The 26,920-nt window shown below is 46.5% G+C and overlaps 1 protein-coding gene across 2 annotated transcripts; it reads left to right on the top strand.

Annotated features, from left to right (window-relative positions):
* Positions 1-26,818, top strand: LOC115390943 (E3 ubiquitin-protein ligase RNF38-like). 2 transcript variants are annotated; one of them, XM_030095000.1, is made up of 13 exons: positions 1-123; positions 1,002-1,697; positions 15,307-15,368; positions 20,002-20,204; positions 20,878-21,268; positions 21,343-21,507; positions 21,767-21,937; positions 22,876-23,061; positions 23,139-23,242; positions 23,337-23,421; positions 23,506-23,627; positions 23,723-23,822; positions 24,248-26,818. In XM_030095000.1, the coding sequence occupies exons 2-13, from the start codon at positions 1,079-1,081 to the stop codon at positions 24,308-24,310; spliced, it is 2,271 nt and encodes a 756-aa protein (XP_029950860.1). In that variant the 5' UTR covers positions 1-123; positions 1,002-1,078; the 3' UTR covers positions 24,311-26,818. The 2 variants fall into 2 exon arrangements, with proteins under 2 accessions (XP_029950860.1, XP_029950861.1); XM_030095001.1 differs by lacking the exons at positions 1-123; positions 1,002-1,697; positions 15,307-15,368 and adding an exon at positions 19,691-19,919.
* Positions 26,819-26,920: the final 102 nt, after the last annotated feature.

The raw sequence follows: 26,920 nt of genomic DNA on the forward strand, positions 1-26,920 counted from the left end.
GTCACATTTCACGCTGACACACACAAACACGCTCTCTCACACACACATACACCACACAAACTCACTCACTCACTCACACACTGCTCACAATATCATACACACGGACAGGAGAGCGCACACGGGGTAAGTTCTTTAAAAAACAGTGGATTTAAAGTGGGAGATTCCTCCCTAAAGCCGCGGTTCTTTGTATTTTGACCACTTTTGATTCCCTCTCTGCGCCTTTTTCTGCGTCTCTTCAGCCGGGACGCGTTGTGGACCAAACTACCGCCCTCAATTCACCCACAACAAGTTCGGATTTTATATCTTTTTACCACCATCCAAGGGTTTTTAAAGGGATTGGAGGCGTGGGTGGCTAGCTGCGGGATTTTTCTCCGTTGTCGGTCGGTGAAGGAGGAGGAGGAGGGTGAGGAGGAGGGGTTGGCAAGCTAGCCAGCGACGTTACGCAGACTGGATAAACTAGTTAAAATGCTCGCCAAAGTGAATAAAGTTGGCCGAAACTCGGCGGAGGTACGGGGACGGATGCGAGCGGGGCGGCAGACGTGACAACACGGTGGTTTGTACGCTCGGAATGAGCGGAATAACCGCGTTTGTCACAGTGTGCGGTGCGCTCTGGCGCTAGCATGCTTCCCCTCTCAGCGCTAGCCTCTCTCCGGAGCCGTGGCCATTCTCGCCGCTCGCTCGTTACGAAGTAAACCTTCCTGGAAATCATTTAAATGAGTCAAATTTCTGTCATACGTGCGGATAAATCACCCTCGGTTTCCAAACGGTCCGCGCAGTTTGTGAACGCCCGGTGCGCGTCGGAACAGGCTGTTGAACCAGTTTTGGGGAATCGCGCTGTTTTTGGTCACAAACTTGGGGGAAGTTACACACTTTAAGTTTCTCAAGAAGATTACAACATCCACGTCTATGTAAATAAGTAGCAGAAAAATAAGAGAAAAACTTCATTGTTTGTATAGATTTCTTTCTGGTTAACTCTTTTTTTTGTGTGTGTTTTTAAACAGCGTGAGAGGAAACGAGGAGAAACGCAGAAAAAAAAGAGAGAAAAAAGAAAGAAACAGAGGAAATCCCCCGAAAGGAAATGCCAATCGCAGCCGCTGGACAGCCAACGACTCAGGAGCCCAGAGTTTGCCCCCGGCTGCCCTCCAGCCCGGAGCCGGTCCCTAAAGGGGCTGATTTATTCGAAGAGGCGGGGGCGGCGGAGTCGGCGGAGCGCACGGAGTACGGGGGCGCAGAGGGGGGCAGAGGACCAGGGGGTTTCACTTACAGCCACAGCGGCTCAAGGGGCTTTGCACAGCCCGGATCGACCGTCGGCTCTCCGCCGCAGTCCCCAGCCGCGTCCTCCTCCTTCCTCTTCCACCCCCTTCACGCCCACCAAATGGCCATGGAACCCCCAAGGACTCGATCTCGTTCTCGGTCTGGATATTACCAGCAGTACGGCGTTGGGAATGGAATAACCAGCAGTGGAGTTATGGTGTCGAGCCACCACCACCACCATCATCTCCATCATCATCAGCAGCAGCAGCAGCATCTTCATCCCCATCCCCAGCAGCAGCAGCATCAGCAGCAGCAGCAGCAGCAGCTCGGTGCCGGCTGCGCACCGCTCGGAGCTCACAGCCTCTCCGACAACCAGCAGCGAGCCTCTCCCGGCATCCAGAGGCTCCCCTCGGTCCCTGGAGCGCACCGCATCCCCACGGCAGGTAAATACTCCCACTGCCTCTGAATGACAGCGATTCCACTTTACCTTAACACCATCTCTGAGTTGTGAAGGTGTTTTAATACCTTTTCTTGAGAGCAGTGACGTGCGGTGAGGTTCCTAGCAGGTGAGGCACTGGGAACTGATTCCATCAGAATCACATTTACAAATATTTGCCCCCAGCCGAGTAGATTATTCACTGTTCGATCAGCAGCAGTGAAGAGGCTGTTTCAGATCACATATCAGTATTCATTCTGCAGGCAGAGAAAATACTTCATTAATCCGTCCATCTTTAACCTGTTCAGGGTTGCAGGGCGTTGGAGCCGATCCCAGTTTACTGTGGGCGAGGGCAGAGTACACCTGACCATGTCAGCAGTCCATCACGGGGCACAGATAGCCACTCACACCTAGGGGCAATTTAGGGTCACCAATTCTGCTCGCATACAGATTGTTTATGGACAATACACACAAGTAAAGCACGCAAACTCCACACAGAAAGGCCCCAAATGGTGTTTGAACCCTGACCATCACCAACCACTGCACCACCGCGTTGCCCGAGTTGAAAGCGAAGGTGTTTAATACCTTTTTTTTCTTCAGAGGCAAATTGGGACGGCCCCTGGGGTGGCATGACAGTAGTGTCTGTGCATGTGTGAACACACTGGATGTATTTTAATGAGATGGGGTGTTTTATAGTGCTGCCAGTGTGGATGTGGTGCACAGTTTGCGCATACAGTAGGTAATGAACAACAGCAGTGTGTGGTTTGGTGTGGACTCGGGTAGCCTGGAGCCGGTGTAGTTATTCAAGCAGACGGTCTCTTAAGGCATCGTGTGGTATGTCTACTTTTAGTCAATTACACAAATATTGATGTAGCTAGGTAACAAGTCCAACAGTGTGGCGAAGATAATCCCCGTCTACACGAGCAATAGTCTGTTTTTTTTTTTTTATTTATTAAAGATCCAGATAACACATGGGCAGGCTTTGAGGGTTGCTGAGGGGAAGTTGTGAACCTTAATTAAACCAAATTGTTAGCTCACGAGGGGGATGCACGCTCATTTTAAGTTTATCGTATAACTTGTCAGGTAGACGTGGTCTTTCCAAGAGAAACTGCCTGGTTAACTCACGTTTCCATGAAAAGTTAAACCCCGTGGCAGCTGGGTGCTGAATACATCCGAGAGCACTCACACATGGGACCGCACAGCCAGAGTTTCACCATCATCAGGCAAAAAGTTTGTATTATTTATCGTATAAACTGCATCTAACAGCCTGCTTTGGTCAGAACTGAGCTATGTTCCTCACTCTTAAGAAATTTGCTTAAAAAAAAAATCTTAAATTGATGTTTTCTTTGAAGTTTTTACAATTTGCTTGGTGGTTTAGTGGGCCGGATTACAGCCTCTTTGGTGTTGATTTTGGCCCATAGACCTTATGTTTGACACACCTGTTTGAAGCTAATGCCCATAGTTATTTTTCAAGATTTTCAAAAGGCTTACAACATGGGATGCTTTCAGATCAGAATCAGAACGATGTTCATTACCTGACACACATAAGCATCAAAAGGTCAAAGGCATAAAAATATATACATGTGAGTAAAGGAGGGAAGGTCCAGGCTCGGAAGGGATGAATCTATCGTCAAACTGTTATACATATTTTAGGGGAAAACACCTGATCTGTTCGGTTAAGGCCGTAGTCCATTTCATCAGAGGTGTTCAGCATCATGAAAAATCAAAAGCAACTGCTGGGCATCAATTTAGCGAGACAGTTGACAGAGTTTTAAAAGATCTGAATCTGTAAAAGCAGCAAAAGTGCAGCAGTGGCCTCAAGGTTAGAAAATTGAGCTTGTGACCAGTTTCCTGGTTGAAGTCACAACACTGCCAGCAGCTTCCACACTTGGCGTGGACGCTGCAAACTGCTCCCAGGGCGCCGCACTGTGTGTAGTTAAGGTCAGCTATGAATAGGACGGGTCAAACGCGGTGAACTAATTACCCCAATGGGATCAATGAAATGTCTTAAAAGTGGAACTCGGGTTTGGACTGTATTGACCAGCTGGTTTCACATAGTAGGATAACTCATCAAGTGACTAACAGGCCAGTCACTGCTCTTACTCAGCAGCTCATGTATGGTCGTGTTGCGTAGCGAGTCTCAGCTCAGTGACTGCCTCGCTTTTTCTTTGAAACTCAAGCAAATATGTCTGAAAAGCAGAAAAACAAAACAGTGTCCGACCGATCCAAGATGATTTTTCTCCCATCAGTGACAGTTTTCTTACATTTAAATAAACAGCTTCAAACAGGAGGTGTCTGCATACCTGTGTACACACACACACACACACACACTCAAGAAGAAAAAAAAAAGAAAAACTGGGCAAGTGTATGTGTGTTTGTTTGGAGACTGGATTTACCTGTCTGAGAGGGAGAGTTTTAAAAAAAATACTACAGCTGAAACCACATAAACAAAGCGCTGGCTGGACTACCTGTGAACATGTTGTGTGATCAGCCCGTCGGCCTTCGGGTCGGCTTGCGGGGTTACAGGAAGACTGTGTTTCTGTGTTGTTAGAATAAGAATGGAGGAAGAACATGAATGGGATTGTGAATTCACACTGCGTCACTGAAGAAGTTCTGGCCGTCCGAACGCCGCATTGATCGAGTGTGATTTGTGACCTGTGTGCTGTCACAGTAGCTTGGCTTTGGCGTGGAGACGGACTCAGATCAATAGATAGGTTGGCAGTGTTGTATTTCCATCTAAATTGATCTCGATTCAAACAGGAACTGCTGGATGGAAATTCTGGAGATTCACCAACTCGATTCGGAAGCACTACATATTTGTTTTTATGTACTTTCTGACATTGGCAGAATGCAGTAATGTAGGCTTCGTTTATGTCAGGGGCTTCAAACATAAGGCATGTGGGCCACAACTGACCCGTAAGAGACTTCAATCTGGCCCGCCAATCCTCCAAGCAAGTAATAAACGTTTCTCAGAAATCATTGAGTTTTTAGCTAATTTCTTCAGAGTAGCAGAAAAAAGAAATTGGTCCCTAAAACTGTTTGAAACCCCTGATACTGGAGCTTGAAAGCGAAGAAGAGTGTGGTGGCAGGAAGCGCTGGGACTAATTTCTACTTGAATATTGTCTTGCAGAAGCGAAGCAGCTGGCTGGCTGCACCTTTCCGAACACTTTTAATGATCTGAGTCTGTAAAATGGAGCTAAAGAGCCGTGATGGTCTTCAGAGAGGGTTTCATAAAAGGTGCACCTTTTATGAAACCCTCTCTCCAATCCTAGAGTGGGTCTTGCTTGTTGGGAGAAAGTACAAGAGAGGGAGAGATGCTTCATCCATTCTTTTCCTGCTCGTCACCTGCGTTGGGCCATGAAAGATAATGATATCCAGTATTCTTCGGTCCCTCCCTCTTGCACTCTCTCTATTGGTCCCATGAACCTCTTTGTGCCCCAGTCTTTCATGCTTGGTCCCCAGTGTCTCTCGTGCGCAGTTTCGTTCCCCGTTTTTGGCATTCATAATCTTCCCCTAACAGGTTAGGATAACGTTGTGTTATGAGGAAAAAGCTCATGTCTGCACAGAAGTGATAATGCCCGCAAAGAAGAGGAGCACAGAAAATGTTGGAACGTTGGTGGAGCTGCTGCCAAAAGTGGCCCGAGCGAGCGGACACAAACGTCCTGTGTAGCGCTTGATATCCTACACTGAGTCGGACCCACCTCTGTCACAGTGTGTCCTCTCTCAGTCACATTCATCTCTCCCTCCCCTCTGGATCAGCCAACCCTTTCTGCACCCCTCTGGTCCATTTTCTTTGGCCTCCTCCCTCACATTTGTCTAATGGAGGGATCGTTTTAATGGATCGCCCAAAGCGGCGGACACTCCTGCCACTCTAACTCTACCCCTCCACTCCACTCCTATCCTCTCCATCCTTCTGTCTGTAACAGAAGTGGAAACGTGTACTGTTTTTTTTTTTTTCTTTTGTCTTGTCACCCAGGCAACCCCCTTTAGTTCGAAGAGAAACTCTTTCGCTTGGATTGACCAAGTAGCAGGGGTTCCCTGCTCCTCTGTCACTCCGAATAAACGACAAAGCAGTCGGTTTGGTCAGCAGGAGAAGATCCTTGGGATGGTGTAAAATGACCTTATATTTGTTCAAAATCTTAGGGAGAAGCTCTGATCTGGTTCAGGGAAGAACTCCCAACAGAGGAGCAGAAGAGGAAATGCTAAAGGTCACAAAAACCTTTAGAAATGAGAGTAGAGTGCACAAAAAAGAGAGGAGTCAGTTTTAAAAGCAGTTGTTTGGAGGATTTGGCAGTTATAGGAGCACAGTGAGGAAGTGCAGTGCATAAGCTGGAGGAAGGTCAGGCTCAGAGAGGGAGAGAGGGAGGGAGGGAGGGAAGGAGAGAGGGGTGAGAGATAATTAGACTGAAGCCAGGGAGGAATGGTGAAACCAGGATGTGAACACGTTTTAAGGAGCGTGTGGGAGACACGGCATGCCACGGGTGTTAATGTGCTCAATTCACAAAAAAGGAGGAAGTGTGTGTCGCAAGGCAGCAGGTGAGTGTGTTACCTGGGGAGGAGGCGTGGACACGCAAAAATGAGAATGAGTCAGAGGGATTGATGGGAGGGAGGAGCGGTTTGCATGTTAGCTCTCCATCCCTGTTATTATAACCGGTTTTGTGCGCCGCATGCGGCTCGTTGTGCGTTCAGGTCTCTGGTTTTATTGTACCACTGGGTGTAGGTGGACGGGTCGGCTGTCCGGCAAACACAGGGACAATCGCCTCAGTAAACACTCACACCTATGGCTAATTTACAGTTCAGGAACCGAACCCCCAAAACAAAACAAAAATGTTCCGTTTTAACTTGAAAATGTTGTGCAAACGGCAATGAAAACACACAATCTGAGATGGTTTCAGGTAAAAGATCATTCAGAAATTGAACAAGCATCAGAAAGGTGCTGTGTAGAACAGTTTCAACATCGCATTCCTGCAATTCTGCCTCTTCAGAGCTGCAGGACGGAGCATATTTGAAAGGTGTGTGTTTATATGCTCATTTTGTGCGCCAGAGATACTCTCAGTAAACTTGATGGTCTGGAAGGATTTTGGTGCCCCTCTGTTTAAATTTGCTCAATTTTTCAAGCGATTGCTTTGACTCCACATGTGCAGCTAATGGATTCAGCTTGATAAATAGTGTTAAAATACAGTTCAATAACACTCAGGTTAGTTAATCTCGTGAAACTCTTTTTCCCAAGTAAATCACAAGACACTGCACAAACCTCCTGCCTCGTCAGTATCACAGGTACTGCATAAGAAGTAGGTGATTACAAGAGTTTTGTGTGCCTTGTTGCAACTTTTCCATATTCATGAGGCTATTTTTAAAGCTTCTGCTAGTATTCTGATTAACAAGCCACATGCACCATTGTACATGCCTTTTCTCACTAAGATAGTGTTTGTTTCTTCAGTTTGTGAACTTGTGTAACCTTTTCATTAATCCTGGTGTCTTTTCACTGCTGTAGTTTCTTGACATTCAGGCTGGGACACTTGTGCCACGCTGTTATTATTGTTATGTTTTCATAAAGGTATGGCTTCTAGAGACGCTCCACACGCCATTGTCATTGAAAGAGCTTGGATTCATGAGTTGAAGGAAGAGAGAGAGGTGTGTGTGTGTGTGTGTGTGTTCACAACAGATGCTGAAACCTGAGTCACAGTCATGCAGCACAGACATTCAGGCCTTGTTTACATGACAGTGTTTTCAAGCGAAAATGTAAAAAGTTTTGTTGTGTTTTGGGTCTCTGTTTACACGACAACGGAGGTCGGAGCCACCGAAATTGCAACTTTTCGTCAACACTGACTCCGTCTCCGTGTAGACGTCAAACGGTTGTACTGGACACGCTCCCTTGTGTCATGACTCCCCGTCCATGTTCTCCTGAGACTTGGTAGTTCATTGCTCTGTCCACATGAGCCAGTCTAAATGGTTTAGTCGGCACAGCCATGCCACTGATAAGAATTATGTTTAAAAACTAACCAGTCACACTTTAACCCAGTAGTAGAAACCCAGACTTGATGTCTACATTTAATTTTGTTGTTAAAAGACTGATGTTCACATCTGCAGGCATCGGACCAAAGTTAGACTATTTTGCAAATAGTATTAGTTTTTTTTTTTTCAGTGGTTATTCATAAATTTAACATTTTCTAAATGCGCTGGCATTGATCCTGGACTTATAAATTGTGCATTGGTTTGCCCTGAAGACACGGAATACGTTAATTACTTCGAAACGGCGTCCAATTACCTCCTCAGAATGAAGTGTGGAGCTCTGTTTGTGGCAGTAGTGTCGGGATTTATGATGGAAAAAGAGAATTAAGACTGTCATATGTCTCCTTTCCTGCCCATTACTTTCTCTCTCTCTCTCTCTCTCCAATAACGCCGCCTCTCAGCTGGTTTCTGTCTTTCACCAGAGGAACGGGGGGGGGAGGCTGTGAAGACAGAAGGGGGGAGTGAGAGTGAGAAAGTGCACAGAATGTGAAGGAGTTGGCTGTGTGTATTATGTGTATCTGTATGAACTTTTCTCCTGGCTCTGCGTGTGTGTGTGTGTGCACCTTGTTTACTTGCTGCCTGGGTGGGCTGCAGGAGTGGGACTGTCAGAAACATATGCATATAGACAGAGTGACGTCACTGTCAAAACACTCCCTGTCAGGGCTCGCTGACGAGAAGCTGACAGCCCAGAACTCGGCGGAGCGAAGGTACAGTAGATAGCTCCTAAATGAGACTAATACCCATAAATCAACCAATAGGAGCACTCCTTCCACCATGGAGTTGTGATGTTTGTTTGAGTGCTGCGGGGCTGGAATGACTCGCTTTAAAGAACTTTCAATGAGCTTTTCTATAGGAAAGTTATTTTCCATTAGTTTAAAGAATTGTTTTTCAGACTCGTCTTGGGAAGCCACTCTTCTATTGACAGTTCAATCCTGAACATAAACCACATTCAGGCTCCGTTTATACCATGTTGCAAGCCAAAATGCATCGTTTTTGTTTCAGAAAAGTTTTGTTGCATTGTTATTGTCCATGTACTGAGCATGCCTGGAGCAACCATTTACTACGATCGTGACATGCATGCACAGTAGCAGCATTCCTGCCCACTACATTATGGACGGAGCATTTCCAGAAAGTTGCGTTTTCGTCTGTTTACACCACAGCAGAGTGGAAACGTCAACAAAAAGTTCCGCCTTGGGAGCTGTTAAAAGTTGAGTTTTCAGTGGCTCAGACCATTGTTGTTGTCTAAAGCAACTCCCAAAACGCAGCAAAACTTTTGTTTTTACATCATCTTTTAAACAGGGCCTGAGGGTCTTAATTTATAAACTGCAGTTAGCTTTTAATATACTTCTTTGTTTTCTGGCACTGTTTTTCAACCCTGGTCTTGGGATCCATTGTAGTCTGTCAATCCTGAAAATAAACCAGATTCAGATGACTGAGCCATCATTATGTTTTGCAAAAAGCCTTATAACCACCTCTGACTCGGATGAGTGTTGGAGTACAGCAGTATGTTAAGATATGAATACTTTGAGATCCGTAAGGTCACCATGGAGTGAACTTGTTTGGACACTTATTTCTGTATCATATTAATAGGAAGTCAGCTTATGATTGTGACATTCGGTGAAGCAGGATTATACTTTTGGGGGAAATGTGCCACTGAGGAGGAGGAGGAGGAGGAGATGTTTCCTGGTCATCCATCCATCTATTCATTCATTTTCTTTTCAGCTTAATCCAACTTGTGGTTGTGCGACAGTGGTGCTGTGAAGGCAGGGTAACGGCGATGCAGAAAGGCAGACTGTCACACTTTCAGCCAAACTGTGACTCACCAGTTAGCCTCAAGTGGTTGTTTTTGGACAGTGGGGTACCTCGAGGAAGGAAAGGCTGAAAGCACAAGGACAACATGCAGACTTTACACAGAAAACCAGATATAGTGAGGCAGCAATGCCTCCACAGTGCTTCAGTGGCTGCATGATGCACATGGTGATGTGATTCTGTAAACACATCTCAAAACTATATTTTTATGTATAAAGAACATTACTTCTGTTTGAATTCAGTTGAATTCAGGGGTGTCGAACATGAGGTCTGTGAGCCAAAACCACCCGGCAAGATTCTCCAGTCCAGCGAGTTGATAAATACAACCATAAAGCTACAGCTGTTTTTGGGACATTTCACTGTATGTTTCACCAGTAGGTTTTATTAAAGTTGGGTTTATGTTGAGATTATAGTAATTTTTAGAAATAATTGTTTGCTTTTTGCAAAAATTTAGGTAATTTCACCATGCATACTCTGCACTACAACAAATAACCTCAAAGTATAACGGTTATTATACTGCTATTTTACCAGTCCGGCCCATAAAGCTGGTGTGTATGTGGCCATGTCTGTAGGGGTGATGTTTAAACGCCTTGTACACACTCATGTTAGCCAGTATAGATTTTCATTTTTGGCCAGTATTTTCTGCCAGCGCTCGTCCTCACATTCAAGTGTGCCACGTGCACACACACACACACTGGTGTGTTTAGCAGTCTTTGGGACGTCAACGTTAAGAGAAGGAGTGCAGGAAAGAGGAGCAACCTCAAGGACTGCAGCAGCAACAGAAGAGAGAAGAAGATAATGAGAAAGATAATGAGAAGGGAGGTGTAGGAGGACAATGAAGTAGGAGAGGGGGAAGATTCATTCCCACTTCTATACGCTCGCGCTCGCACTCGTTCGCCATCAGGCGTGTGTGTGTAGCAGGTAATGGAAGGGCAAGAGTTGCACGCCCGCCTATTTTAAGCCCGAATATCAGCTCGTTACTTGACTGCTTTACGCCAAGGTGTGAAGTGTGCTGTGACATGTGTTCAGCAGGCGGGGTGATGCGAGAGGTGTCTGTGTGTTTGCGTTGCACATATGTTCAAGTCTTTGTACTTGCTGCACATCCAAATAAGAACAAGGGCTTCAGAAATCAATGCGGTGTCTGTCCATTTAGCCACGATCAAACTGCAGAGCTGATGATTTGTTAAACGCGCCCGTCCGTATCTATCATCTTATCCGTCCGAGCAGCCTCTCTCTTCGGCAGCGCTCTCCTCTGTTTTTCCATTTTGACATGAGAGAGGAAGAGATACTTTTAATAGAGAGGAAAACTGCATGATGGAGATCATGGACAGAGATGGTGCGATAGGGCCAGGAGAGGAAATGTGGATGCTGTGCGATAAAGGCAGCTGGAATACAGAGAGCGACAGGCCGGCAGATAGGGAAATAGATCGGCGGCAGGAAGGGATGGTGATGAAGTGATGGAGAGTGTGAGGAGGAGGAGGATGTGTAAGGAGGGTGTCTGAGCTGAGTGCAAGAGGGGTGGTGGTGGGGGGATGAAAAGAGAAGGGAGAGGTGAAGGAAATGGATAGAAATAGCTGATGCACTCTGAGGCTTACAGAAAATCAATAGCAGTCAAGAGGGGAAGCCACAACCCCCACCCTGCTCCCTCGCTCCGGCTCTTCTCCCTCCCTTCAGTCGCTTCCCTTATGCTCTTTCCTCCACTCCATGTCTGTTCCCATCTCACTTTCCCCCTCAGTGCTCTCACCCTTTATCGTGCACGTTTCAAGTCCCGTTCCTCTCCTCCCGCACCTCCACCTCGCCCTCTTCCTGTCACCCACCTTTCTGTCCTTCACACTCCCTCCTCATCCTCTCCTGCCACGCCGGGTTTCAGGAACAAACAAGCAGGCTTCAGCAACACTTTGTGCAACCGGTGAGAAGGCGTGGTTGAGTGTGAAAACAGGATGGATTCTGCAAACTTCATTCACTTTGCACATTGAAGTATCTGACACAGGCCTGGTGTGGCCCGGGCCATGTGAGCCCAGAGAGACGGTGACACCAGTGAAAAGCACTTCACATGTTACATCAAATACAGCTGCCGCGCTTTTATATTTTTAGTGCCCGTCAGGGTACAGTTATCTATCTTTGCCTTGTTGGCAACCAGAACTGACAGTTGCTACCGTGCAACAATCTCACTTCATATTTATTAATATATGAAAAGCCAAGGATAAAAATCAAGAGTTTTTTAACAAAGCGTACATCTAAGTATTTGTGCACTGAATTCAAAGTAAAGCCACTTGCTTTTTCTGTAGAAAACATGGCAAAATGTTCAAATATTTAAAAAAAAATTAAGAATTTGACTGACTATGCAGGAACATTAACATCCCTACATTTAAACATGCAGCATAATATCAAGGCCCCATTTCACATGACAGTGATTTCAAGTGAAAACGCCAAAACGCAGCCTTTTGAAAACTGCTCCCAAGGTGGAACTTTTTGAGAACCCTCGAGATCTGTCTCCATCACCGTGCATTCACACCACAGCCGTAGTAAATACTTGTTCTGCACATGCTCAGTAGATGGACAATAGCGACCTCCACAGTGTGATTGCCTCTCTGTGTTTTTTGTGCTGGATACACTCTTCCTTCTCCCTCCAGACCCTACAGTTGCATAAAGCAGTGCGGCATATGGATGGATTTTATCTGTCTTTCGCTCTCGTGCATGCCCTTGTATGGGGTTTTGGAGGCGTTACTTATTGCTTTGACAAACCATCAGCCACACGCCTCCAACTTCTGCATTACTCATCGTCAAGCACCCAGATCTGCTTGGCCCTCCTCCTGTGCTGGAGACTGTTCGGTGCATCCAAAGTTGGCATCCATTTTCGTTTCTTTCTCTTGTCAAGAAAAACAAGACATTTTAAGAAAATTATGTCACATGAGGTTTTATGGTTGGTTGTTTGCAAATGGACTTGATGTATTTATCGCAGTTTTACTGTTTGCTTTGCCCCATCAGCCACGTTCACTCATTCACGCACACATGTGCTACTGATAGAGATGAGGGAGCAGACTCTAGACATCACTCCAACATCTAGAATTCCAGTTTTCTTTTAAGCATTTCTGTTGTGACCATTATCCTCTCATCTTTATATCTTTTGCCTGTTCTTCCACCCACGTTTGCGAAACCTGGCCTCACCTTCCAACAGGCTCATGTGTGAACTGTGCTATTGTAATGTGGGCATTCCCGTCACGTTTCCTGAGCTTACTGGGGATTTTCACGAAGATGCACATCACCAGAACTATACCAGGAGTGCCACACGTTTCACTCGTTCAGAGGCCACACCCAGCCCACTTTCATCTTGAATGGGTAAATTCATGAAATGATCACCTTTAATTTTAAACTTTAAAGTTTCTTCTTGTTGTGGCACAGATGGAAATGTATAATTTTTTTTCACTAAAACTGAACAGTTGCTACTGAAAACGACTACAATTTCAACATAAAACCAATTTTAATGAAACCATCATGTGCAAATTCAGTAAAATATTTAAAAAAATGCATTTTTGTACAGATTTAGTCTGGCAGCATGGCTTTGAGCAAGGTTGCTAGCTTTCATGCTGATAACTCAGTGTTTTCTTGTGCCCACGACTCTTAAATTTGTTTTAAAATATATAAAAAAAGAGAAAAAAAAATCTCGTTTTCTTTGCAGTTTTTAAAATTTAGCTGGTTGTTATTGGCTGCACTAGAACGCCTTTCATACAAACTGCTGAATAAAGTGGAGAGCTTTCCCCTGAAGTGGGGATCGTACCTTTCCAAGATGCAGGGACCAACCTAAAGGTCAGAATTGGATGAGCTAAGGAGAGTATTTGGTCACTGGGTGAGAAATAGTTTACATGTTACAGACAATCGCCAGCCAGATGTCCCCTTCCCCTCTTTTTCTATTTAATTTAATTTTATTTACATATATATTTTTTTATTTTATTATTTTATTTTATTTTCATTTGTATTGTCAGTTTTTGTTCTGCCACTGGTCTACTATTGTACTGAAGTGAAATTGTTGCGATTTGTATCTACAATGGAGTGGTGTATTGGAAAACTTAATAAAATGTTAATCACAAAAAAAAAAAAAAAAAATTAGCTGGTTGTTTAAGTGGGCTGAATTGGAGCCTCTTGTGGACCACAGGCCCACGGGCCTTCTGCTTGACACCCCCTATCTTTACATTTCATCATTGATCTCTCTTCTGTTTTCATGATTTAAAAAGACCCGACACTCATGCGTCTTTAATGCCACTTGATCCATCTTGCGGTGGCGAGGGTTTGGCGCTAATCCCAGCAGGCTTAGGTTGAAGTCAGATGCTAGAAACTCTTTAATATCAATTCCAACGTTATGATGTACATTAAATCTTACAAACCAGTGTTGTTAAAAAATTTGTTGAGTCCATTTTCCCCGTGTCGCCTCACATTGTGCTGGACGCTGCAGTGGCTCGTCCACCGTTCCTTGGGGCTCGAACTGCGGACCGCCGTGTGGTCTGTTCCTCCAGCGGTGGACACGATGTCATTGAAACATTTTAAACCCGTTCTGTAGCTTTAGCGCCGTGCTCTATAGAGTGACTCCAACTGAATGACTCGTCCCTGAGTCAATTTACAGGATTCTGACAATGTGCAAGTGAGACCACATTCAGGGAGGGAGCCGGATTTTTGCCTATTGTGATGAGTGAATGAGTGTCATACAGAGGGGCACCGCGCTGCAGGCGAGTCCCGTGAATGCATCACCGGCGCCCGGTCCCAAATCATCGCAGTGGAACTAGCCTTTTCGCTGCCTTTCACAACACTAATATCAGCTTTTCTTACCTTTTCTTTCCATTTATTTTTGCTTGCTCTGGGGATTTCTGCCTGCCTCGTCTTTCTCACCCTCCTTTCTCTATTTGTTGTCACTCATGGCTTTTCTTCAAACCGGGTTGCTGCGAGCAGGCTAAAACTGCACAAACAAACTGCCAATAGGTGAAAAAAGCTGTCTTTAAAAGCTTTTTTTTTTTTTTTTTGCATCTTTTCTATTCCTGTTTAGTTTTCTTCATCCCTGTTGTAAAGGTAGCCTTGTCTGGAGTGCCCTTGGGAATGCTTACCCTTGGGTGTGTGTGTGTGTGCCGCCGCTACCATCTGTGGCGAGGACGTCCCCAACCAAAGACGTGCCCGTGACAAAGGAAAAACAAAAAACCCAAATAAATAGAAAAGACAATAAAAAGATGAAAGGATTGTGGAAAAACAAAAAGAGTAAAAAGTCTTCGCTGTGGTGCAAGCGGCAGTATCATCAGAAAGCTTCTCTAATCCAGGATTACTGTGTTTATTTTGTGTGTGTGTGTGTGTGTGTGTGCACCTAAATCTACTGCCTCTGATCTGAGACAAGAGGATACCATATGTGTTTCAGTCACTTTTGAGCCGTGCACACGGTCAGCAGCCTTCCACACAAACATGTTGTCATTGTTTTCTGCTGCCTTGTTATTGTTCCAATACAACTTGGATTTGGTACAACAACGGGATTAAATGTACTGTATTTAGATAAACAAGGGTATCCTCACAATGTGTGTGTACAATAGAGCTATCGCGTCCAACAAAAGGTTTTACCAACATGTTTTGTTCACTGTATTGTAAAATAATCCAGTCATTGATGTGGGGAACACTGGGAAAAGAGTTGTCTATTTTTTTTTTAAATAAAAAATGAAAAATAAATACTTTACCTGATTAGTTTGAATGATATACGACTTTAAGCTCTTACTACTCATGTTCCAATCTAAAACATGCAAATCTGTTTTGATCTGTCTGCACAGGAGCTTCTGGGGGGTCCTACCACTGCCACCCAGAGCACGCATACGGAGACGAGAGTGACAAGGTAAACCAACCACCTTCCAACATCACAATGTGCACCTGTCGGCCAAAACATTATGACCAGCGGCAGGCGAAGGGATTGAAGCTGGTTAACAAGTTATCATGTTGTCCTCAAAGTTCCCTGTTGAGGCCCGACATGACCCCCAGTCCACGTTGTCCTGGACTTGATAGTTGCTGAAATGATACGTTTTCAGTTGTAATGTTGTTGTGTAAATAGGACTTGATGCATTCGGTCCATATTGACACCTTGCCATTTCAAAAGATTCCACCTCAGAAGCCGTTTTCAAAATGTGTTTTCAGTGACTCTGAGCAAAACGCAGCCAGAGGTTTCCCTTTTCACCCAAACATTGTGTAAACAGGCCCTGATCGTTCTTATTCTCTAAAAGAAATTACACACCGTTTTTAACAAGGAGAAAAATTACACTCTATCTGCTTAACATGGTATTCCTCGTAATTTTAGCAGCGGCGTACAAGTGCACTGGAGTAAATGATAGTCATTGTCATAAGTGAAGGCTTGTCTTAATGGCAAGCAGACTAGGTGGAAAACAGAGGAGGAGGTGGAGGAAGTGGAGGAGTGGGAAGGAGGCAGGATGCTGTGGAAGGTGTTGCAGAAAGCTTGAAGGGAGAGACGGGGGGAAGGAGGGGGGGAGGCAGGCGAGGCCAAAAACAGGGAGGGGGTATTGCTAATGATTTCACCTCCAGCTGTGGAACTTGGTTGGAGTGAGAGAAGCAAAAGGAGGGGAAGAGGTGAGGGAGGGGAAGGAAGGGAGGAACAGTGGCAGAGGAAACAAAATGGGCTTTGAAATCTTGTTGATGGAAAGAAAATAAGTGGGGGAGGGAGAAGTGTGTGTGTGTGTGTGTGTGTGTGTTACTGGAGGCTCGTCTGCAAATATTAATGAATCTCTAAAAGCAAGTGGCCATATTTGCTCAGTGTGCGCACTTATGAACAACTTCTCAGGGCAGAATGGAAAAAAAAAAAAAACAGATCCCAGTTGTATTTCCTGGGTGTATATTTGCATGCACTATGCGAGTCTCTTTATTTTGGTTCTCAGCAATGACAGCGAAGCCACAACAGCTGTTGGCCAGTTACTGTGTGTGTGTGTGTGTGTGTGTGTCTTGGTGTGGAAGTGCACATAGATGCATGCAGTCCCCAAAGGTGGACATGGTGGAAGAGAACGCGTTGTCTGTACTTCTGCTGGAGGATATCTGTCATGTCGGACTCTGTGCACACACCGCATGTGGACTCTGCAGAACGCTGGATGTGTGTGTGTGTATGTGGTATCCAAACTGTGCGCAGTGTGCTTCAGTATCAGCCACAGGGCAGCTGATAGTTTCTCTTTTCGGTGCTGGGAGTCGGTGTGTCTGTTTGTCTCCGTGTGTGTCAGCATGTTTTCTTTTTCTGCATATTTTGTTGCTTCAGTGGAAACGTGCTCCAACCAGACACGCATGTCTGTACGTTCACAAGAAGCACTCGATTAGAACATAAGGTCGCATATAGCATATTGCTTGAGGACACACTGCTTTGTCTGACAAAGGTCCCCCTCCCTCTAACACGGGCAGACAGGCCCATCAAACTTTTATACTAATGGCCGACAGTCTGCATGTGTTAGGACCAACCGTGTGTTTGTCTGGCTGTCCGAGCACCTTAATGTCCACCGTAGATTTCAGACAGAGGTCCGTGAGAGGACGAGATGGACGGGACGGGAGCGGGGGGGCAAGAAATGAGAGTGCTGGGGGACTGCAGAGGGTTTGAGCTTATCTGATGGAAGGAAAAAGGGGGGGATGGGAGGAGGCAGTGGAGAAAGGCGGGGAGGGTGGAGGAAAAGAGACTGGCTTAGATATGAAAATGGGCACAGTAGATGTCCCTAGGGTTTTGAGGTTGGGGTGAGGCTGCAGAGAGGTTGTGGGGAGCCGGGTCGGAAGAGAGGGGGCTTAATGTCGGGAGGAATAGAGGAGAGTGGGGGTGGATGGCTGGTGCCCTCCATCATGAGCTTTAATGGGCACCCAGTCGATAATGTGTATCTTCTGTAATGAGTTTAATAAGACGGCTGAAGGAAAGCCTTTTTTTTCTGCTTTAGCTCACTTGACGTGGTGCGTTTGTATTGATGGTAAGCTTTACTGTATACTTTATTTAAACAAAGTGTAGATTTTCTATGGTATTTTGTTCATCCACCAATCGGCGATAACATCATAACCACTCAAAAAAATCAGTCAAACACGGTTAGTTCAGGGGCCACGTACAGCCTTGTCTGCTCTAATAGTGCCATAAAAGCCTTTACATTTAAACTTTAAGCTTTCCCTTTCTTGTGGTCCAGAGTATATAAGATCAAAGTGTCTATTTTTGCAAAAATACAAATAATTGCAACCGAAAATTTAATGAAACGATCGGTGTAAAACACAGTGAAATGTCTAAAAGAAAGAGAACACTTCTCCAGTAGCTGGTGCATTCTGCATGTTTTTACAGACTCTCCCTGAAAGCGTGGCTTTGAGCCTAGTTTGACAGCAGTGCAGTGGCTCGCTTTCATGGCAGCATCACTGATATCTCAGCCCGCGTCTCATTGTTGTGTTGTGTTCACTACACAGAAATGTGTTTTATTTGAGATTTCGACAATTTTCTTCATGGTTTGGCAGCTGGATTGGAGCCTCTTGTGTTCCAATTTTAGCCCACAGGCCTTATGTTTGACACCCCCCCCCCCCGGTCAGGAGGTGGGGTATATACTGTCTATCGGCGTCTGGATTATGTGAAACCTTGAGTCACAGTCTGATCCAGCAGAGGAGTTACTGCAGAAGTTAATTCTGGTTGTGCATCAGATTGTTGCATAGCAGGCTCAGAACGGCTGGACTTACACAACATTCAGCAGGTGTACGCAAGTCCCAGAGAAGCTCGTTACAGAACAGACAGGGCTGCTTTGCCTTCAGTGGATTTAAAGTCTCCGTCCTGTGAAGATATGCAGTTCGTCTTGTTTGTACAGTTGGATGTTCGAGTTCGACGGTGCAGAATGAGGTTTGTAATGCCAGAGTTGCTACACCCACTCGAGTTTGGAAACACTGTGCAATTTCTCAAGAATCCCAGGTCAAGTGTTTCTGTTTAGGTGAATTTTGTGTTTAAAACTAATACTTAACAAGTGAAAAAGGTGAAAATTACATGAATTTCAGTGTTTCTGCTGTTTCCGTGTAAACGGATGAAACGGAACATGCCTTTGGGAAGTGGATCAGGCTGGGAAGACTTCAGCTTTGCAAGAAGTTGGACCACATTGCTAACGAACCGTTCCACACGCGCCACATGTTCAGGTGTGTGATGGTTGAGCCGAACAGGGCAGAAAGAACAAGACACGCTGCTCAGCGTGCGTGCGTAGGCCTCCTCCTACCCGGGTTAGTCATGTTGGATCCGGTTGTTCCTGAAGTTCTCACGGGTTTTCTTTCAGCTCTCATTATCTTACACCCTCAGCCCTCCACTTCTTCTTTTCTTGTGTCACACTGCCAGCTCCGCAGCCCGGTCCTATCACGTGCTTCATACTACATGACTGAATGGAGTCATTATTAATGTTTGCCTTTCCCCATAAACCGGCCGAGCTTTGGACACATGCAGTTCGACACGCGAGCCGTGAGTGAGCGGCCCGTCTGTCTCTGTCTGAAGGTATTGTTCTTTAAAAGCTGTAGAACTCAAACGGTGGCAGCTGCCCATGTGTGAATGTGAATTTTGCGCATGTCTGCAGGCGTTTCCATAACCGCGCGCGCGCACGCGTGTGTGTGTGTGTGTGTGTGCGCGCGCGCTTCAGCAGTCTGCACTCCAGCTGTTTCCTGTTAGCTATCACACTGCTCTCAAGGTTGCTGAGCTGTATATGTGTGTGTCTGCGCTAAAAAGTCACAGCCGCTGAGTCATTTTTATCACACTTTAACAACGTGTCTCTCCCACGAAGACGGGAGGTGGAAGCGGGGATCAAGCAAGTAGAAGGGGGGGGGGAGTGTGGAGACGGTAACTGTGGGGAAAAGAGTGTGTATGTGTGTGTGTTTGTGTGTGGCGTCTCCTAAAGAAGCTGTGTGTTCCTCAGAGCACAGCGAAGGTCCTGGGAAGGGAGAATGACTAAGAACTGACACATGGGTGTGTGTGTGTGTGTGTGTGTGAGTGTGTGTTCTTGCCTCACCGAGTGCCAAGTATGAGAGTCACTAACAGTAAGTGAAGTGACTCAGAGATGAGCCGATGGGACTGAAGCAGTATATGATAAGTCCTGAGTCAGTCTCAACCTGAAATGACTTCACGTTCAGCTATGCTTTTTCCTGTGCCGTCGCTCGCCCCTTTCGCGCCGCGGGAAAAACAGCGCTCGCCCGCCTTTCCAGTCCAGGGTGTGTGCTTGCAATTCGCACACGGGCTTGTGAGCGCTTGTCTTGTGTTTGCGTTTCCTCGCTCCGAGAGGAAGTGACTCGGAGCCCTCAGGGCCCCGACTGGTGAAATAAGCTCCACACATACGAGCGCATATCAACACACGCCGGCTGGATCGTACAGGAAATGCCACGAATCACAGAGGAGCAGAGTGTCCGTGCAGGAGTATGGATTGTAAGCCGGAGGGACCGTAAATGGATTGATTGGATATGAGTGCTATGGGTCACTAACCGCTGTACCCTCCCTCCCTCCACAGAGCGAGGAAAGCCCCAGTCCAAAGCGCCAGAGGCTGTCCAGCCAGTCCGTACTGGAACAGCTCACCTCATCCGCACCCCCGCCCTCCACCCCCTCTCCCCCCATCCGCCCCTGGGAGTCGGGACCCCCGAGCCGGAGGCAGCCTTACCCCCACCCGCTCTACCACCAGGAGAGATGCCTCACGCCTGCCCGTCACAGGCGGAGGTGAGTTCCCCACACTTCAACTTGAAAATCGATGTTTGGCAGCAGCTTTTTCTGATTTATTGCAGCTTGTTTTTGTTGAATTTGCACATTGTGCTCAGATGGAAACATTTCGATTTTTTTCTTTGGGTTTTTCATGTTTTATGAGCTATTGAGTTAACTTTGAAATATTATTTCTTGTTTCTATCTTCACTAAAGCATCTTTAAATCCAGTTTTATAGAATTTATTTTATAAGGCGCTGTTGACATGACAACCTTTTCAAGTGAAAACGCGTTAGTTTTCTTCATCCCAGAAAAGTTTTAAGTTTATACAGTAATGTTTTGGAAACGGTTTCCAAAAAGCTGCGTTTTCCCCTGTTCACTCAGATGCATAGTCAGAGTGTTTGTAGTGTCTCTGTGCACTATTGTCATGTGAACAGGCCCACAAAATTCTCTGTTTTCACTTGAAAATGCTGTGTAAATGAGCGAGAGTCTGCTCCTGGAAGTGATTGATCCCGGCTCAGGTAGAAGGAGTTCATTTTAAATTGATGGTTGTTGCGCTGGTGTTGGTAAAACCCATTTTTTCATCAGTGTGAAGAACTCCGTGATCTCGTATTACGTCACTGATCTGTTGCCGTCGCTGGTGTGAATCACGGTCTGACCCTGGCTTGATTTCTGTCCCTCTTCGTGTCTGCAGCCCTCCGGCGAGGCGCCAGCGCGGACGGCTCTCCAGGCCCTCTCGCCACTTACCCCCTCACCATCACCACCACCCCTCCTCGCAGGCCCCCGCCCCCCGCCCGTCCCCGTCAGAGCTCCAGGATGAGAACTACCACCACCACGCGCTTCCCTCCGCGCACCAGGCGTACCCGGCGCACACGCCCAGCGCCTACGGTCAGCCGCCTGTGGCCGGCGGCGGGGTGGCGGGCTCAGAGGAGCCCCGCGCTTTCCACCCCCCCACCCTGTCGCCGAGACTCCTGCACCCGGCCGCCCACCACCACCACCATCACCACCACCACCAGCAGCATCACGCCACGCCGCCGCAGCCGCCGCAGCAGCAGGGAGCCGTGGTCATGGACTTACACGAGCAGGTCGGTCTCACAACTTTCCGGGGAGTCGCGGCACGTGAGCCAGGCGGTTAACCGAACGGCGGTCTGTTTTCCAGCTCCAGCAGGGCAGCGTACCAGTCTCCTACACTGTGACCCCCGTCCCCCCCCACGGCCTGGCGGCGCCGCTGTGCAGCGGTCAGCACCTCCCCCCCTCCTGCTCCTCCCAGCAGCAGGTGCCCACCTGCAGCGTGGTCTTCAGCACCGGACAGCACTACCACCCGGTGAGCGCCGCCGCCTCCCGGGATGGCGTGGGCTTGTTTGTTCATATGAAGAGCACACTTTGTACTGTGCGCTTCCAAACATGACTCAACCGCAGAACAAGCAAACTGTGCACATAAAAAACCAACAGGACGCGTTCCAGCTCGAAGAGCCGCCTTCCGTTTTCTTAGTTGTGGCTGCCACCTTGTGGCAGAATTGCAAACTGCAACTGCTGCAGAAATAAAGTGAATTTTCTCTTCTTCTCTGCTGCTCTTTTCCCAGATGCTGCAGGCGTGCTCCATGCAACATTTGCCGGTTCCCTACGCCTTCCCGTCGCTGCTGTCCAGTGACCCTCAGTTTCTGCTCCCGCCGCCGCCTCACCTGTCCCACCACGCGCCTCACCTCCCCACTCCCGGACAGTTCCTGCCTTTCCAGACGCAACAGCCCAGATCGGTACGGGAGGATTCAATCTGTGTGGCTGATCTGATGTCAAACTGTGATAAATACAACAAGACCGAGGAGATACCGAGGAAATGCTGTTATTGTTTCTTATTGCAAGAATACAGGATTTGTAAAGACTTTAAAATGCAGTCAATTATATAACTCTGAATATTCTGCCTCTTATTGAATCAGACTACACAGATGTTTCCACAGCCCCTGGGCTCTGATAGTATTTGGCTAATTAGAAATTATTTTAAATTCAAGAATTGACCCAAAAGTGAAAAAGCCTTGGTGTCACATCATTTCTGGAGTGATTCCAGTATATTATAAGGCTGATTGTTCAGAAGAAAAGAAACCAACGTTCACTCTGAAAAACTCTTAACATTTGTGAAAAATGCTCCAGGATTTCTGATTAGCACAACAGTCTGTCTGACATATTTACACAGCTCTGTTCACGGTTAGGCGTGGCCTGTTTCTGGCTTTATTTCACGATTCAATGTAATCTGTCATCTATTATCCTCTATATTTCAATTAAATATTTGTACAGTGCCGAATACAACACAGTCATTTCGAGACACTCTTAACAGAGAAAAGCCAGAAGCTCCACATGAGCAGCTGTGTCAAGGAAAAACTCCCTTTAAAAAGGAAGAAACCTTTGCAGAACCAGGGCTCACATCATTTTCAAAAGGTTTTTGTGCAAATGTGAAACTTTCCTGAAACAAAACAGGCAAAAAAAATGATGTGATTTTACTTTATTTGTTGTTGTGTAAACGGATCCTGTTCAGAATATACACAATAAATCAAACCATGTACTTCAGATAACCTCAATGGCTGTTTTTGCAACACCAGTTGGAATTGGAAGAAGCAGCCGGGCGCTTCGTGCCAGTGTGCTTCTTCAGGATTCAGCAAGAAATCCTTCCTCCTCCGTAACTCCTGCTGTTCATTTTCAGCCTTTACAGAGGATCGAAAACGAAGTGGAGCTTCTGGGAGAGCAGCTCTCAGTGGGCGGCGGCTTCAGCTACGCTCACCATCATCACCACCACCACCACCACCAGCCCCCCTCCACCCTGGGCCCCTCCACGCCGCTGCAGTTCCTGTCGCACCACGACCCGCTGTCGCCGGAGCTGTTCACAGTCGTGAGTGTCCCACGGATCCGCCTGTCGTAACGCGCTGACTGGAACCGTGACGTGACGGGCTTCTCTTGATTCCGCAGCCCTATCCCCACTTCGTGCCCCGCCGCTTCACCAGCCGGCGGTACCGCTCGCAGCAGGCCGTGCCTCCGTCTCCCTACCACCCCAGCTTCCTCCCTTACTTCCTGTGAGTCTTTCTTTTCCTGGGTTGTGTGGGTAACATGCTGACCGTCAGTGAAGCGCGGTGTGTCTCAACGGCGTGCCCTCTGAACCCTGAACAGGTCGATGCTTCCCGTGCCCCCGAACGTGGCGCCCGCCATCAGTCTGGAGCTGGACGTGGACGACGGCGAGGTGGAGAACTACGAGGTAGGGCGAAACGCCGCCGCCGCCGCAGCCTTCGGTCCAGCTCGCAGTCGGCTTATCCTAACCGCTTACCGTGACCTCCTCCAGGCCCTGCTGAACCTCGCCGAGCGTCTCGGGGAGGCCAAACCTCGAGGCCTGACCAAGGCCGACATCGAGCAGCTTCCGTCGTACAGGTTCAATCCCAACAACCACCAGTCTGAGCAGACACTGTAAGTCCTGCTGTGCCTGTGCTTTGTTAGGGGGGATTTGAACCGTGTCTCCTTGGACAGTGCGGTGAAACTCTCCCTCGTCCGCTGTCTTACAGGTGCGTGGTGTGTATGTGTGACTTTGAGTCCCGCCAGCTCCTGAGGGTTTTACCGTGTAACCACGAGTTCCACGCCAAGTGTGTTGATAAGTGGTTGAAGGTGAGAAAATTGTTGATTTCTCCCATTCTCTCTGTGTCTGAGTGTTTGAGGATAGAAATGACTGTTACAGAGATGATACGAGGTTAAGGGTTGAATCCAACATGAATCAAACAATGCACTCTATTGAGAAGCAGAGTCATCTCTCTCTGAGTGGAGTTTGCATGTTCTCCTTTATGCTTACAAGCTTCCTATATTCCCAAAACATGTAAACTAGGTTAATTTATCACCCTAAATATCCACGTGTGTGTTATGTTACCCGTTACCTCACAGCTGTGTTGTTGGATTGGAGAGATTCTCTCTGTTTCTGTTTCAATGTCCAGTGTACTTGTTTTCTGGTGTTTGAGACATTAGTGTAACTTTCTTTGAGCAGCCGGCCCTGATTCGAAGCTAACGGCTGAGTGTATTGATTATGAACCGTCTTCCAGGCGAACCGGACCTGTCCCATCTGCCGAGCCGATGCCTCTGAGGTCCAGCGGGACTCCGAGTGACCTCAGCCCCGTTCCCTCGATCAGACGCTTCCGCCGACACACTCTGCTCCTTCCTGGGACCAGCTGGACCGCTCGGTCTCCATCCCTCAGACCCCGATCAGACCTGGGATCAGCACTTTGCAGCGTGGAGGTTTCTCCGCTCCCCACCCGCCCTGCATACTGTTAAATGGCCTTCTGAAACACACAGACACGGTATCATGCGCAGGTGGACTTTTTTTTTTTTTTTTACCGAGCACTTCGGACCCGCTCCGTCTTCGAGGCGATGGACGAAAGAAGAGACTTTATGGAAACAAAAGAGACTTCTGTATAGTAGTACTAACAAATATTGAGAGTAAATTTGCAGTCCAAAGATTATGATGAGTTCGTTATTATCCTGGTTTCTAATTAAGCATTCGCGACGTGGCGTGCAGAGACTCTTTTTCACTCGCCGCTGGACGAGTCGGTTTGATTTCTCTGTGTTCTTGCATTCCTCAAGCATCCGAGCAGCCTGCGTGCGGTGAAGCCAAGATACTGTGTGTCACTGAGTGGAAAGATAAAACACTTATTTTATTTTATTTGACATGTTTTGCGGGCGGGCGTGCCAATGTGGGTATGAGTGTTACTCCTCCTGTGGTATTTATGCAGTTCATGTGGTACTGCGCATTCATTTGCTAAATTCCGCCTGGATTTGACTCACTGGAGGTCGGGAGGACGTGGTGAGATCAAAAATCAAAAGATTGTAAGCAGGGAAAACTTTTCATCCTCCGTTTTTCTGTCATTTCAACTTCGTCTTAAAGGTGCAGTATGCAAAGATAAAGTAATGCCACTTTTATGCATTAGGTGGCAGTAACGAGTCACGATCAGACCCTGTTTGTGTTCAGTTCACCTCATTTCATTGTCTGTCTCAGTTTGGATGGTTGTTTTTCAGCTTGTGGGGCTCGGTGTGAGATTTTTGGACTGAGGACAGACGGCGTTTACGGCACACGACGTGTTGGAGGCCAGCTGGTCGGCTTCCCAACGTCACGACTGCAACCTGTAGCAAAACATCCATGAGTCATGTTCGTCATGTAAATTAAATTTTACATACTGTACCTTTTTTAAAGTTTTCCCATCTTCATTTCTGTGTGTGTTTGTGTGTGTGTGTGTGTGTGTGCGTGCGTGTCTGAAACGAGACCGTTTTCTTAAAGAAAACAAATCAGGGTGTTTTAACACTGTTCGGATTCAGTGAAGTTTTTGTTCATGTTCAGGCCCCGTTCACACGGCAGCGATTTCAAGTTAAAAACAGGTGTCCGCTTCCATGACAACGATGCTCACAGCTGTAGTACTTGGCGGTTTTGTAGTTGACAGTCGCTGTATTATCAGCTGACATCATTTTCTAAATGTTTCAATGTAAACGTGGAAACGAAAACGATGCCTTTCCACTTGAAGCGTCGTCGTGTGAACGGCGTCTCAGTTTACCAGTTTCCTTAGAAAAAGTGACCGTTTCTGTCTCGGTACCCTGCTGCGAGCGGTCACAGCGAAATCTGCTGCGTTCCGTCAGTGGATGCGACGCCTCTGCACTTTAATATGTAGATTTAGGACCTACACACCTTTTTTTTTTTTTTTTTTTTTCCCCCTTTCTGAACAAACCACTGATGAATATGTCGTCCGTTCTTTGTGCATGTGAGAACAAACGTGAACGCATTAAATATCTCCTTCAGATAACTCTTTGTTTGGATCACATTTTTGTTCCGTCTCTGCTAACGGTGTGTGTGTGTGTGTGTGTGTGCGTGCGTGTGTGTGTCGTGGGGGGACCTGCAGTGTCTTACATCTGAGATGCCTTTTATTAAACTTTGTTTTCCTGTCTCCTCACTGTCAACACATCAGATTCATTTATTCCCACCAGGATTATATTCCCAGAAAATGCAAACTAATATCTGGGATGTCTTTTTTTTTTTTTTTTCTTTCCAATTGTTATTGTCTGAAACTTTTCTTTCAGTGTTGTGAGTTTGTAAAGTGATGTATTATCCACAGGAACCAATGGAAATGGTTGTTCCTCTCCTCAGTTCTTTCTTTTGTGTGCGCGCGCGTGGGTGAGTGTGTGTGTGTGTGGTCATATTTGTGATTGTGTGCATCCGTTGGACAGTTTCTTTGTTGCTTGGTACACTAGCAATTACCTCAGTCCCATTTATTTATGTACTTTTTATTGTTTCTTTTGGAAAAAGATGGCGCAGCCTGTATGATTTCTGCTCGTGGATTAATCTTTTTCATGCAAGTCGGTGGGTTGTTTGAATATTTTTGTTTTCCTCCTATGAAACTCTGTCATTAAAACAGTGTCATAGTAGATTCATTCTGTATTATATCTGTAACCAAAATCATTTGAAGGCTTGTTATGATGATGATGATGAAATTTTTAACAAACATTTGTACATTTTGTATGAGAGTTATTACTAGTAATACTTTATTAAGTAGTGCAATGATTTTTTTAATCCCTTACCGTGTCTTTTGGATTCAAAAGCTGGTTCAATAATAAATGTATAACTTCCTCTTCTAAAATATTGTGAGTCTGAGTGGTTTTTCATTTGTTTCGAGTCAACCCGGCGACCTTCTTGTTCAAAGGGCAAAACCACTGGTTCTCGCATGTGGTTTGTG

This window comes from Salarias fasciatus, chromosome 6 (genome assembly GCF_902148845.1).
Source record: "Salarias fasciatus chromosome 6, fSalaFa1.1, whole genome shotgun sequence".
Classification (NCBI taxonomy): Eukaryota; Metazoa; Chordata; class Actinopteri; order Blenniiformes; family Blenniidae; genus Salarias; species Salarias fasciatus.

Bases quoted from the DNA above. Each gene is read 5' to 3' on its own strand.
- LOC115390943 (XM_030095000.1), top strand. From the start codon at position 1,079: ATGCCAATCGCAGCCGCTGGACAGCCAACGACTCAGGAGCCCAGAGTT. The intron at 15,369-20,001 runs GTAAACCAACCA...CTCCCTCCACAG, and splicing joins ACGGAGACGAGAGTGACAAG to AGCGAGGAAAGCCCCAGTCC. The intron at 23,628-23,722 runs GTAAGTCCTGCT...GCTGTCTTACAG, and splicing joins CACCAGTCTGAGCAGACACT to GTGCGTGGTGTGTATGTGTG.